Source organism: Tachysurus vachellii, chromosome 15 (assembly GCF_030014155.1).
Source record: "Tachysurus vachellii isolate PV-2020 chromosome 15, HZAU_Pvac_v1, whole genome shotgun sequence".
In the NCBI taxonomy this organism is placed as follows: Eukaryota; Metazoa; Chordata; class Actinopteri; order Siluriformes; family Bagridae; genus Tachysurus; species Tachysurus vachellii.
This window is the reverse complement of record NC_083474.1, coordinates 15,500,897-15,513,665: the sequence shown is the minus strand read 5'-3', so window position 1 is coordinate 15,513,665 and position 12,769 is coordinate 15,500,897. Positions and strand designations below refer to the sequence as shown.

General features: G+C 36.3%; 2 protein-coding genes across 2 annotated transcripts; both read left to right on the top strand.

Annotated features, from left to right (window-relative positions):
* Positions 1-1,021: 1,021 nt before the first annotated feature.
* Positions 1,022-6,898, top strand: tmem106ba (transmembrane protein 106Ba). Its single transcript, XM_060888482.1, has 8 exons — positions 1,022-1,143; positions 2,289-2,480; positions 2,962-3,025; positions 3,263-3,422; positions 3,860-4,000; positions 5,225-5,274; positions 5,379-5,432; positions 6,150-6,898. Exons 2-8 carry the CDS (start codon positions 2,291-2,293, stop codon positions 6,256-6,258), a joined length of 768 nt encoding a protein of 255 aa, XP_060744465.1. The 5' UTR covers positions 1,022-1,143; positions 2,289-2,290; the 3' UTR covers positions 6,259-6,898.
* Positions 6,899-10,614: 3,716 nt separating this feature from the next.
* seraf (Schwann cell-specific EGF-like repeat autocrine factor) lies at positions 10,615-12,346 on the top strand. Its single transcript, XM_060888471.1, has 5 exons — positions 10,615-10,904; positions 11,187-11,282; positions 11,416-11,520; positions 11,773-11,868; positions 12,131-12,346. Exons 1-5 carry the CDS (start codon positions 10,670-10,672, stop codon positions 12,241-12,243), a joined length of 645 nt encoding a protein of 214 aa, XP_060744454.1. The 5' UTR covers positions 10,615-10,669; the 3' UTR covers positions 12,244-12,346.
* The last annotated feature ends 423 nt before the right edge of the window (positions 12,347-12,769 follow it).

Sequence of the window (12,769 nt, the reverse complement as noted above, 5' to 3'; positions counted from 1 at the left end):
CATACAGTCTGACTCCTAACCCTAAGGTTGTGGGTTCGAGTGTCAGGCCCGGCCACGACTGGGGTTCCATTGAGCAAGCCACCGAACCCCCCAACTGCTCCCCGGGCACCGCAGCATAAATGGCTGCTCCGGGTGTGTGTTCACGGTGTGTGTGTGTTCACTGCTGTGTGTGTGCGCACTTTGGATGGGTTAAACGCAGAGAACAAATTCTGAGTATGGGTCACCATACTTAGCTGTATGTCACGTCACTTTCACTTTTTCACTTTCACTACAACTACATCAGACATCACCCTTTAGTTTGTCTAATCACATTTTATCAGCTCCCAGCTACTATGGTAAGAAAAAGAATTCCATGTCAGATTTTATAAGATAAAATATAATTTAGTTTTTTTTTTACTACATCTTATGTTATTAATTTTCAGTGCAAGTGGCATAAATGTGGCATTGTGGCAACATTAACAATGTTAGTTGATTTATATTATACCTTAAATTATTAAAATACTATTCTTAATGCTGTCTGGCATCCACCCAAAATACATGAGGCTTATCAATTTAACTGTACAAATCACTCAATGTGATAATATAGATTTTCTTTTTTATTATAATTATTGGAAAAAAGAAAAAAGAAAAAGAAGCATATATAAATTTTTACTCCAGTAAACAATATTGAGACCAAATGTGACTAATGGATTTTTTTATTATTTATTTTTTTTATGCAGAACATATAACACGTGATCATGGAAAAAGTACAAACAATAATTTGTGTACACAGACATAAAATACAATATGGAGGTTAACACAAATCTTATAAAATAAAAGTCCTCACGAAGCATCAAATATGTTGAGATTTTTGTTGTTTTTAAGCCTAAGAGATGAAAGTACAGAGTCAAATTCAGCCAGAAATAAGTAAACCACTGGTGTTTATTACTTGGTATCGATTGAATTAATCGAAAACGTGTGTAACGTTAACGTTTCTTGTACGATTCCTCGCTTATGTACAGCGCGCATGCGCAGATAGCCGCGCATGCGTATTTAATTATCACTCGTTAAATTCTAACACACTGTTGTCGTCTGAGTGAGATTCGGTAAAGCAAAACAAACCGTGCGTTCACAAATATCAGGAACAGGCGGTTTTAAACAAAGGTGAGTACTGGATGGAAGAGGATTTGTTGATTTCTTTTACATAGCTCTAGGTTATATTTTTATTTGTGAAGTACAACATGTCCATAATGACGGAGGAGAATAAAACATTTCAGCTCTGCTCATTGTTTAGTCTGCGTTTTACTGTCATTTCAAGATATGGTTCATATTTACTTTGCTTTGTATTTATAATGAATTAGCCATTTAAACTCCTGCTCGATGTATGACCTGAAATATTATATAACATATAATTTATTATGTAACCAGAGATATTGATGGAAACACCATTTACCTGTTTAATATATGTCTGTATGTTTGAATGTCTGTCTCTATCTATCTATCTAAATAGGTAGGTAGAGATAGGTAGATAGATAGAAACGGTAGATAGATAGAAACGGTAGATAGATAGAAACGGTAGATAGATAGAAACGGTAGATAGATAGATTGAAAAGGTAGCTAGAAAGATAGATGGATAGATAGATATATGGATGGATAGATAGATAGATACAAAAGGTAGGTAGATAGATAGATAGATAGATAGATAGATAGATTGAAAAGGTAGCTAGAAAGATAGATGGATAGATAGATAGATACAAAAGGTAGGTAGATAGATAGATAGATAGATAGATAGATAGATACAAAAGGTAGGTACTGTAGGTAGATAGATAGATAGATAGATTGATTGATTGATTGATTGATTGATTGATAGAAAAGGAAAATAGCTGGATAGAAAAGGAAAGAGAAGGTTGATAAGGAAAATGTGCATGTTTTGTACTTTTAGTCCTATCATTAAACTGGAAACTTGAATATAGTGAAGTATTCCTTTAAAAAATAATTAAAGTTACATAATTGTATCAAACATAAAGCATAATTGTGCAATGCATGCACCTTCACAGGTATAAGATACATTAAATTGTTATTAGAATAAATATCATCTAAGAAAGAAAAAAAAAAAACAGACCCAGTCCAATTCATCATTCTTGTCACTTATGTGTTTTGGCCGAAGCTGTTTGTGTAAAAAAGCAGTTGTGCATTTGATGTGTTTTCTTATGTAAAAACATTGCTATCGTTCTTTTTATGGCATTTATACAAATATTAAATGGTGTCCTTTGCTTCAACAGTCTTTTCTCTTTCTCATTTAAATGCAGCCATGGGGAAGTCCATTTTCTCTTTGCCAAAAGGCAAAAGCGAGGGCAAGGAGAAACTGACCCCTGATGATCCTGGCTCTGAATCAGTAGAGGAGGATAATAATGATATTTCACAGTTCCCTTATGTTGAGTTCACAGGCAGGGACAGTGTCACTTGTCCCTCTTGCCAAGGAACAGGAAGAATACCAAGAGGTAAAAAAGGAAAAAAGTCTCAGGTTTTGTTTGCTGTTAATTAGAAACCTTGATAAATGGGCTATATTTTGTTCCTCAAATGATTATTTATTTATCCATTTCTATCATCTCAGGTTTAAGTAGCTACAAGTGCTTAAGTTAACTATGTTGTCTATTTTATTATGTAGCATTATGTGGTATTAAAGTTTGGACCCAGAGAAGTGTAAAAGCATTTAATAAGATATCTCTAGCATCAGTTTACTTAAATCAGCAGCCAATCTGTTAACAGTGGAAAGAAAAAACTTCACACTGTCAGACCAAAGTAGTGCCAAAGTCTGCTTTGGATCTCAAGTTTCCCAAGTGTCACTTAACACCACTCTGGTCTCAAGCTCTCAATATGGTGCACTGTAACCGTAGTCTTTAATAACTCATGAACCTGGTTAGTGCCAAACAGGTTCAACATAAGCAAATGAGCTCTTGATGTGTTTTCTTTCTTGCTCAGAACAAGAAAATCAGCTTGTTGCCCTGATACCATACAGTGACCAAAGACTGAGGCCGAGACGAACGTATGTTTCAACATGGCATTGCACAGATCTGTTAGATTTTTAAGACTTTAGGCAGAAATTGATTGAAATGGTTGATACACATTCATGTTTGTGAAAGCTTGACCAAATGTCTTGTATATTACTAGATTTATGACTGTTTAATAACATATCATACATATATCCTACCAACTCATTAACCCTTTATTTGTGCTTTGACTAGTTTTAAGAAATAATTCTGATCAAACCTGTGTTTTACAGTAAACTGTATGTGAGCTTGTCAGTGGTGGTCTGCCTCCTGCTTTCTGGCTTGGCTGTGTTTTTCCTCTTTCCCCGCACCATCGAAGTCGCCTACAACGGTGTGAAATCTACATCAGTCAGATTTGATAAAGATCAACGAATCGTCTATCTCAATATTACAGTGAGTTTTTTGGTTTTGTTTTTTCTGTTTCGTTGATGGCTTTGGTGAAGTATTAGTAGCTGAAGCTGTATTATACTGTATAACATGCCCCTGACAGACTTTTTGGTAGCGATTTTAAAGGTTTCATTCTTTATACATTAGTATTTAATCACATATTTACAGGATATTCTATAAATATAGGCTATATATGGTATTGTTCATTGTACATGATGTTCATTGCACAAGCAGTCTTGTAGAATGGTCAGCAAGTTGCATTGGAACTGTTCTGGTGGCTTCTGATGACATAACATCTTAGTAACACACCTAATGTTTTATTTGCCCCTTTTTCTTGTCATTCCTGTGATGCATTCTTTTTCTACATTGTGTTAATGGTAAAGAGTTGGAGTGTCATTTTGAGCTGTGTGAAATGAATGAAGTTACATTTTGTCTCATTTCAGAACACTCTGAACATTACTAATAATAACTTCTATCCGGTACAAGTGGCAAACATCACAGCACAGGTGCAGTTCTATAAAACAGTGATTGGAAAGTCACTTGTGAGCAATCTGACAAGGGTAATGCCCCTCGATATGCAGCAGGTGCGTACTGTTTTTTTTTAACTGACTCTAGGTTTACTTGCCTTTTCCACATGCAAATATGACCAAACACAGAGAGTGCTTCATGTTCTATAAGCAGCTGTTTAATCACTGAAAATGCAGACTGGTATACAGTTATTCATATTAAAGGATATTATTGAGTACATTAAGAAAAACTGACCGCTTAATGGAGCTTGACGTGTTCATGAGGCTGGGGTAGTGCTCACACTGCTCAAAACTGCTGCAATATGTAAAGTATTAACTTCTAAGTTAATTATGTAATCCTAATGAGTAGCATCGTGTTAGTCAATTATTCATCTTTAAATCAAATATGAGGCAGGAAAACAGTGAGTCTGTGTAAAGACAAGATCTAAAACCTTGTTAGATAAATGTGATTTCCCAACATAGTGAATTTCAGGCTTTGTTCAAGTTATTGACAAGTTGTAACCTGTGTGACATACTTATATTTATAACAAAGTCAGCTTGAATCATATACTGGATATCAAAATACCAGCCTTTTTTAGTTTAGATTTTTAAATAGACAATTGTTTGTGGTTTAGACACATGTAAAAGAGGAACATATTTCAGTTCAGAAACGCCAGCCTTTTATTTATTTATTTATTTATTTATTTATTTATTTATTTATAAGAACTATATAGAAGAAAATGTTAAAAAGGAAAGAAAGTGTTAAGGGTTTTTTGCATTCCCAACTTCTAGGATGCAGTGTCCTGTAACCCACAGATGTATGTAGTTACAGTAGTGAGAAATGCACGTCTGGAGCAGCTGACGGGTCTTCTGACTTTAAGATGTTAAATTACCCATCTTACTCATTGCTCAAGGTTATGAGTGTTTTTCACAGTGACCGTGTCCTGCTGTCTGTTACTCATTAGCTTACTTTAAGGAGTGCCTTTCCATGTTTAGTGCCTTTTCAAAGTGAGTCATGAGCTCCTTCATGAATCCAAGATAACAATAGGGTCTATATCAGCAGAACTAGCAATGAGTTTACTGCTGAGTTTACAGAATAAATACACAGTGGACTACTGCAATAGTGTATTCTGACATGTACTTCCCTTCCCAAGTGGTTTTACATTTTGAGTACTGAAATACATTGAGTATTTTTGCTTTTACAGCAAGCATCTGATCTTTTCACCTTTCTTTAAACTCATATTGCCGTACCATTGACTATCTAATCAAAGGAGAGTATTGACTGTGCCTGTTCCTGTCTAGGTCGATTTCCCTGTTTCGACAGTCATAGCCAATGAGATGAGCTACATCTAGTGAGTACTTTGAGTTTTGACATATGCTGTCCTACCAAAGCAAATGCACCGTTCATTAATGGCTTTGTGTGTTTACACATTACTTATTTGTCTTTGTCTTTCAGTGATTTTTGTACCATGCAGGCTATAAAAGTGCATAACATTGTGGTCATCATTCAGTAAGTATAAGTAAATATTGCCACAATAAAATATAGATAGATAACTGCAGAGAGATAACCTCTGGTCATTAGCCATCTTTATACCACAGTGCTGCTGGATGCTTGATTCTGATTGGTCTATACCACAGTGCTGCTGGATGCTTGATTCTGATTGGTCTATACCACAGTGCTGCTGGATGCTTGACTCTTATTGGTCTGAAGGTGCTCCAGCTGCAATGCAGATCACATCAGAATCAATTATATTGAAAATATAATTTTCAATTCTATAGCAACAAATTACAGAAAGACTTATTTTGGATATGCTGCATGAATGGGTTAAAATTAATATTGTGAGGTTTTGTGGGAGGAGACATTTACATTTCTGAAAAATATTTATGACTCTGAAAAATGACACGCTGCAAGTTAACAGTATCATATCAGAGGTTCACCATGCTTTAATATAGTATGAGTCGGTAGAGGTCATAAGATAATCTCAGTATGTAATAAGAGAGTCACAGTTTTCATCTATATGACAGACGTTTTCTAGTACATTTGTCAAATACATTCATACCTGGGTACAGTTTCCCAAAAGCACCCTAAAGGCCATAAAGATCAGTGTTGAGTTTTAAATGTGAAGCTTTTCTCTCATATACTGTAATGATAAACTTTGTGCTGCAATGCTTTTGGAATCTCTATAATTTCATTCTTTTACATTCTGCTGTGGTCTGTGTATTTCAGGATGACCGTCACCACCGTGTACTTTGGCCACGCTGAGCAGGTCTCTCAGGAGAGTTACCTTTATGTGGACTGTGGCTCAAACACCACAAGTCTCAATGGACGACAGTGATACAGTGACATGTTGTGAAACTCAGCTGCAACATGCACTACATCCACACTGGAGGATTTCAGAGAGTGTCCTTTAGTTCCTGTGCATGAACATGTCTGGACGAGGGCAAAGCTTCAGCCAGAATGTTCTCAGACTCCTCTAAGCATGACTTTTGTAGATAGATGTACTTTTAGAAAAAGTTGTTTTGACATGACTGAAGTGATTTGCTGGTCCTCTATGGTTTCACCACTTCCAATACCTATGTTTTTCCAGGACGAGTTTGAGATTTAAAAGGAAAACACCACACAGTAGAGTCACTCGCTGCATATTGACTGCAATCACATAAGCTCCATTCTATTGGTTTTATATGCACCACTAACCTTTTTTTCCGTTCACTGTTTATTATTTTTACATACAGCAGTAAGTATGGAAAGAAAATTATTTGCTGGATAGATAATCATATCTAGACAGAGACCTTTTATGAAATCTAAGCTGCCTTTTTATACATTATATTTTACAAGTATTTATTTAAAGGAAAAATGGGAAACTTAAAAAACATCTGTTATATAGGGGTTAGTTGTGTTGCAGTGGGGTATGTTTAATATGTCAGCCAGATGTAAAATGATATAAATAAATTTGAATGAGGTGTTGTAAATATTAATCATTGAAATGTGTAATTATTATGTGAAGCTGGGCTATTTAGATTTTTAAATAATCAGTAGGCTATATTTTATCACTGTAAAAGACATCAAAATCCAAAAACAATATAGCTAGACAAATCTGACTGAAAGATCCTTAATTCAACCAACACTTGAGATGTTTTATTTTTTTGTGTTTGATTTGATGTAAAATTAAAAGAATGGTCTAACTGATTGCTTGAGACCATGATCTGATTGTTACTGTTTGCTTTCTGTTCAGACTATGATGTTTGTTTTGCTTTCTTTTGATTTGTTTTGCTGTGGCTAATCAACCAGGGATATATTACCAGACTTGAATATTACTAGGCAGTGCACAGAATTGATTGAGACAGCATTGCATAGGGTAAGATGTACAGACAGGGACCAGAAAAAGAATGATTCATTACTTGTGAGTTGTGTTCACATGATTTTGTTTTGGTTTAGTGCTAATGTGCAACATTAATCAGTACATCAAAACAGACAGGGCAGCAAACTACAACAGACGTGCAGCCAACAAAAAGGGCAGCACGATCAGACTATTCATTTACCGTAAATTCATTCATTTACAGCAGACAAGACATCACACGGTAGACATTAGACAATTGTGGGGTCTTCACACTTGACTACGTTAGTTTTATGTAACATGTTACTTTTGAGATAATTCTGTGTGCATCCCTCATCTCATTTACACGTGCCCCCATTCTACATGAATTGGATGTGGACAAGGTGACAGGGTTAGGGTTTCAATTCCTGCCTCTGCTCTGTGTGGATGTTGTCCCCACACCTCAGTTTTCTCTTTCAGTCCAAAGACATGTTATAGGCTGACTGACATCTCCAAGAGGTATGTATGTGTATGTGTATGTGTGTGTGTGTGTGTATATGTATGAGTGTGTATATGTATGTGTGTGTAATTATGCCCTCTAATGGGTTGCTACCTTGTCCAGGGTGTCCCCCACACTGTGTCCTGGGATAGGTTCCAGTTACCCAATCGTGTGTAGGACAAGCTATTAAAAATGAATGGCTTGATTGATTGTTATTCTTGTTATTCTACTAGAGTGCAAAATCTAGCAAAAAATAAATACATATATGTTTTAATGATCAGTAAGGGTGGTTTCTCATACAGTACGTTGTAAAGGAGCTAAACATGTTAAAATTAACCAGCTGCAGAGATAATTTTGAGTCTTCAAACGGCCACGACCTCTTTGAGTGCCCTAACAAACTACGTATGAAAGCACTAAGATTTTCTGAGGCTGTTTGCTGTAGTTTTAGTTCTAACAGCAATAAAGTTTCATCTTTAAGCTATATTAGAGAGTGTGTCTTACCACCTGGATACCTTCATTTGTACCTGCAAACAAACACCAAGACCTTTGACAGAAGTAACATAGGAGCCATGCTTAGGCTTTAATGGCACTGGAGTCGTAAGGTCATTGGTCCTCACTAACTTGTGTATACCTCTGTACCTTCTCATACTTCTGTACAGTACCTTCCCATACCTCTGTACCTTCTCATACTTCTGTATCTTCCCCTACCTCTGTACCTTCCCATACCTCTGTACCTCCTCATACCTCTGTACCTTCCCATACTTCTGTACCTTCCCATACCTCTGTTCCTCCTCATACCTCTGTACCTTCCCATACTTCTGTACCTTCTCGTACCTCTGTACCTTCCCATACTTCTGTACCTTCTCATACCTCTGTACCTTCTCATACCTCTGTACCTCCCCATACCTCTGTACCTCCCCATACCTCTGTACCTCCTCATACCTCTGTACCTCCTCATACCTCTGTACCTTCTCATAACTCTGTACCTTCTCATAACTCTGTACCTTCTCATACCTCTGTACCTTCCCATACCTCTGTACCTCCTCATACCTCTGTACCTTCTCAAAACTCTGTACCTTTCCATACCTCTGTACCTTCCCTTACCTCTGTACCTTCTCATACCTCTGTACCTTCCCTTACCTGTGTACCTTCTCATACCTCTGTACCTTCCCATACTAATGCTCTAGGTCTAGGTCCCTGCTAGTCTTCTCTCAACTGAGCTTTACTGAGTCTCTAATAGCTGATCTTATGAGATCAGCATTATCTTGTAAAGGTGTTAGGGCTGTGACCATATCCAGAACCTTCTAGTCAGTCAGTGAGGGTGAGCTTGTAGCTTGGTATTTATTATACAGATGTTTATGGTTATACAGGTAGATCAATAGGTGATGTATGAACACCAGATAACTACCAGGGTTCCCTGTCATATCACATGGATCCAAAGGGATTATCTCAAGATATTTTAGTAGTAATTTCTGAGGAACACTGCAAATTATAATCACAGGAATCTTCTTTTAAACTCCTGTCAGCAAGGATGACATTCCTTGATCGTTGTGCGCATGTCCGTCGCACGTGAATCAAAGAGGGCACAAATGACGATACACGACGAATTTTAGACAAAATCTGAGATAAATATGAGAAACTGTTTAATTTTGTTATTTTACACACAATTAAAAATCAATCAACTAACGGCTTTAAAAATATATATGTACTACTGTACATAGTGCATATACTGTGTTCACGCCTACATTCACGCCTACTCAATTTTTTAAATCCCGCTAGATGGCGCCATTTCTCCTATTTAAAACCTTCAGCTTAAAATGTCTTTTTTGTGTGTGAATATATTTATAAATGTATTAATAAAATAAAAATAAAAATTCAAATTAATGCATTATTCTCTTTGTTCCTTGATTAACTTGGAGTTGGGTATAACATATATATGTTAGCTGTTTATATTAGGCTGGTGTTTGTTTAAAATACTTTCACACCCCAAACACAGTGAGGAGAAGAGGCCACCTGAGGAAACAGCTAACATCTGCTAATGCCATTAAAGAAAAACTCTTACTTCCTTCAATTTCGGAATAGATGCCGGTTTTGGTTCATGTAACAACACCTGAAAAAACAGCTGGTGTTCCTAAATTATTGGCCACTCAGGGAAGTTTATGTAGCTTTTCAACATGCTTGAACACAAAAACTGAGACTTCTGCATACAGAGTTTAACTGTTATATATCATTAAAGTGAAAAAATAAAAAGTATTGTAAAATGTCATGAATAGTAATAGAATTAAACATGGGCAACTTCAGAGTGACTTTATTACAAACGTTTCTGTCATAGTTTGCTTATCTTACATGTAGATCACACCTTTTGTCTTATGGAGAAAGAAATGCATGAACTCGGGTCTGAAGACATGGAGATGTACTCGTCTTGAGGAGGTGTATCATATGGTGCACATCTGGAAAAAACATTTCCTTACATCTGGCAATGTGATATTTTACAAATAGACCATGAATGTTTCATGAGAGACTGTATCCATGTTTGTAGCCTACAGCTCACAGACATAGTTCCATACGATATTTTATTGTCTGTAGTCGACATATGAGTGTTTTTAATATCCAGATCATTACTAGAATTTGATATGATTAAATGTGTATCCTATTAAAAAACCTATTAAATAAAATCTCATGAGAAGATCTCTCACTGTGTAGTACAAATCTTTCTCAAAACTCAAAGCTAAAACAGTCAAGCTCGCCTGTGTAATATATCAAATAGCATTATCAAGTTTGAAATATTTAGAAATCACATATTTAGAGTGTCATTCCTCCTCTCTCCTGCAGGTGTGCTATAGAACAGGGTGGCAGATCCAGAGAACTGGACACTATTCTCAGACCCTCACTCTTGCCTGTTCCTTGTGTGTGTGTGAGTGTGTGGATACAAGAATGGCAGGGTTTAGTCAATCATCTTCACTGATCTGGATTTATCGCTTTACATCCATAATGGCTCTGCTAGCTGGTGTATGTCTGGGTGGATCAGATTCACCCCGTGGCGTCTCGTTACCTTTTGTGTTCGACCTGAAAGCAGTATGTGATCCACCATGCAGACATGCTGGGATCTGTATCCGAAACAGCACCTGTTTGTGCTCTCGGGGCTATGAAGGAGAGACCTGCCAGTATGGTGATGTTTCCACTTTTTACTCACTGAAAGAGTGTGGGAGGATGTGAGGAGTGTGTGTGTAAGTGTGTGTGTGTGTGTGTGTGTGTGTGTGTGTGTGTGTGTGTGTGTGTGTGAAAGCGAGAGAGAGAGAGAGAAAGAGAGAGGTGTTTGTGTTTATGTGTGTACAACTGTATACACTTTCCTTTGTGGCTATTCAATAAATTAAACAGAACCTTTTATCATTTTTTTTATCTTTTATAAACTGAAGAGATTTGAATTTAACAATAAGATTCTTTATTTCAGCTAACTGTGATCCAAAGTGTAAAAACGGGGGTGAATGTCTCCGACCTGGAAAGTGCAGATGTCCTTCAGGACTCGGTGGAAAATATTGTGAAAAAGGTATTTTAATTATTTTCTACAGTAAGCTCTCACTTTTACTGTTGTCACTTTAGTCTCTGAGAGAATATAATGTTTGAGGTTGCAGATTACAGTGACTGTAATTTGATAAACAGATGTGTTTTGTCTTTAACAGTGGCATGTGATGGCGGCTGTTGGAATGGAGGAGAATGCATTGTAGTGAACGGTCATGCCAAGTGCATTTGTCCCTCCAGCTGGACTGGATCCAAATGCCAAGAAGGTTTGTTGAATTTCTATACAAATATTTGAGAATCAAAAATAATTTTATCCTAAAGATGTAATTATGAGTTTTTACAAATGATAAAGTAAACCTTTAAACTAACAATACAATTAATAATATTCTATACTAAAATAATATTCGCAAGAAAAATACAGTACAAGAACCTGTGTGTCTATGTGTGTATTTCATGACTAAATACAATTTTTAATGTGTGTGTGTGTGTGTGTGTGTGTGTGTGTTTTGTTTCTACAGCAATCTGTCCTCAGGGTTGCCAGAATGGAGGCAGCTGTGTGGCTCCAGGAATCTGCAGCTGTCCTGAGGGATGGCTGGGGGGAGCCTGTCACAATGGTGAGCCAAACTGCACACACACGCACATATAAAATTCTTCTATCTATCTATCTATCTATCTATCTATCTATCTATCTATCTATCTATCTATCTATCTATCTATCTATCTATCTTATAGACTTTTCTATATTTCTATCTATCTATTTCTTATATAAACATAAATATTGTGGCATTTACACATTTAATAAATCATATTAATCATATTAATAAATAATAATGCTGGACTGTACTACTATGACTGTACGCTGCTTTCTCTCCACAGCTGTGTGTAAGAAGCCGTGTCTGAATGGTGGGAAGTGTGTGTCTCCAGACAAGTGTCGCTGTCGCACTACCTTCTCTGGGCTTCAGTGCGAAGACAGAAAAAAACTCTTTTGATCTCAGCACTTAGACACTGTCAGAGCTGGAGAGCAACGAGGTGCTATTTGACCAACGTGGTGCTATTCATTTAAGCTTTTTCATTTACTTCTACTTTTTCTATTTGTAAACACATTTGTTACATTATATGTATTCTGTTTTGTGATTTTATGACAATAAATAAATTTGAATACAGTATAAGTTTGTGTGGTTGATTTGCTTTCATATATTAGAATAATAAACATTTAGTTCAATATTACTGCATTTCCACTTCACTATTACTTAATTTTCACCTTTTGTCAGAATTTATGAACCTTATCTAAATGCTTAATGTAGATGATAACAGATACATAACTGATAACCTGGTTACAAATATTCAATAACATTAAATGCAACTATAAATAGTTTAAAAGCATTAAAATAAATTAAAACTAGAAATCAATGTCAAATCACTTTTGTTGTCATTTGGCTGCTCAGTGTTTGTGGTCACCACAGCAGATCATTTGATCCGCATATTGGATCTGAGACAGGTTTTATGCCGGATGCC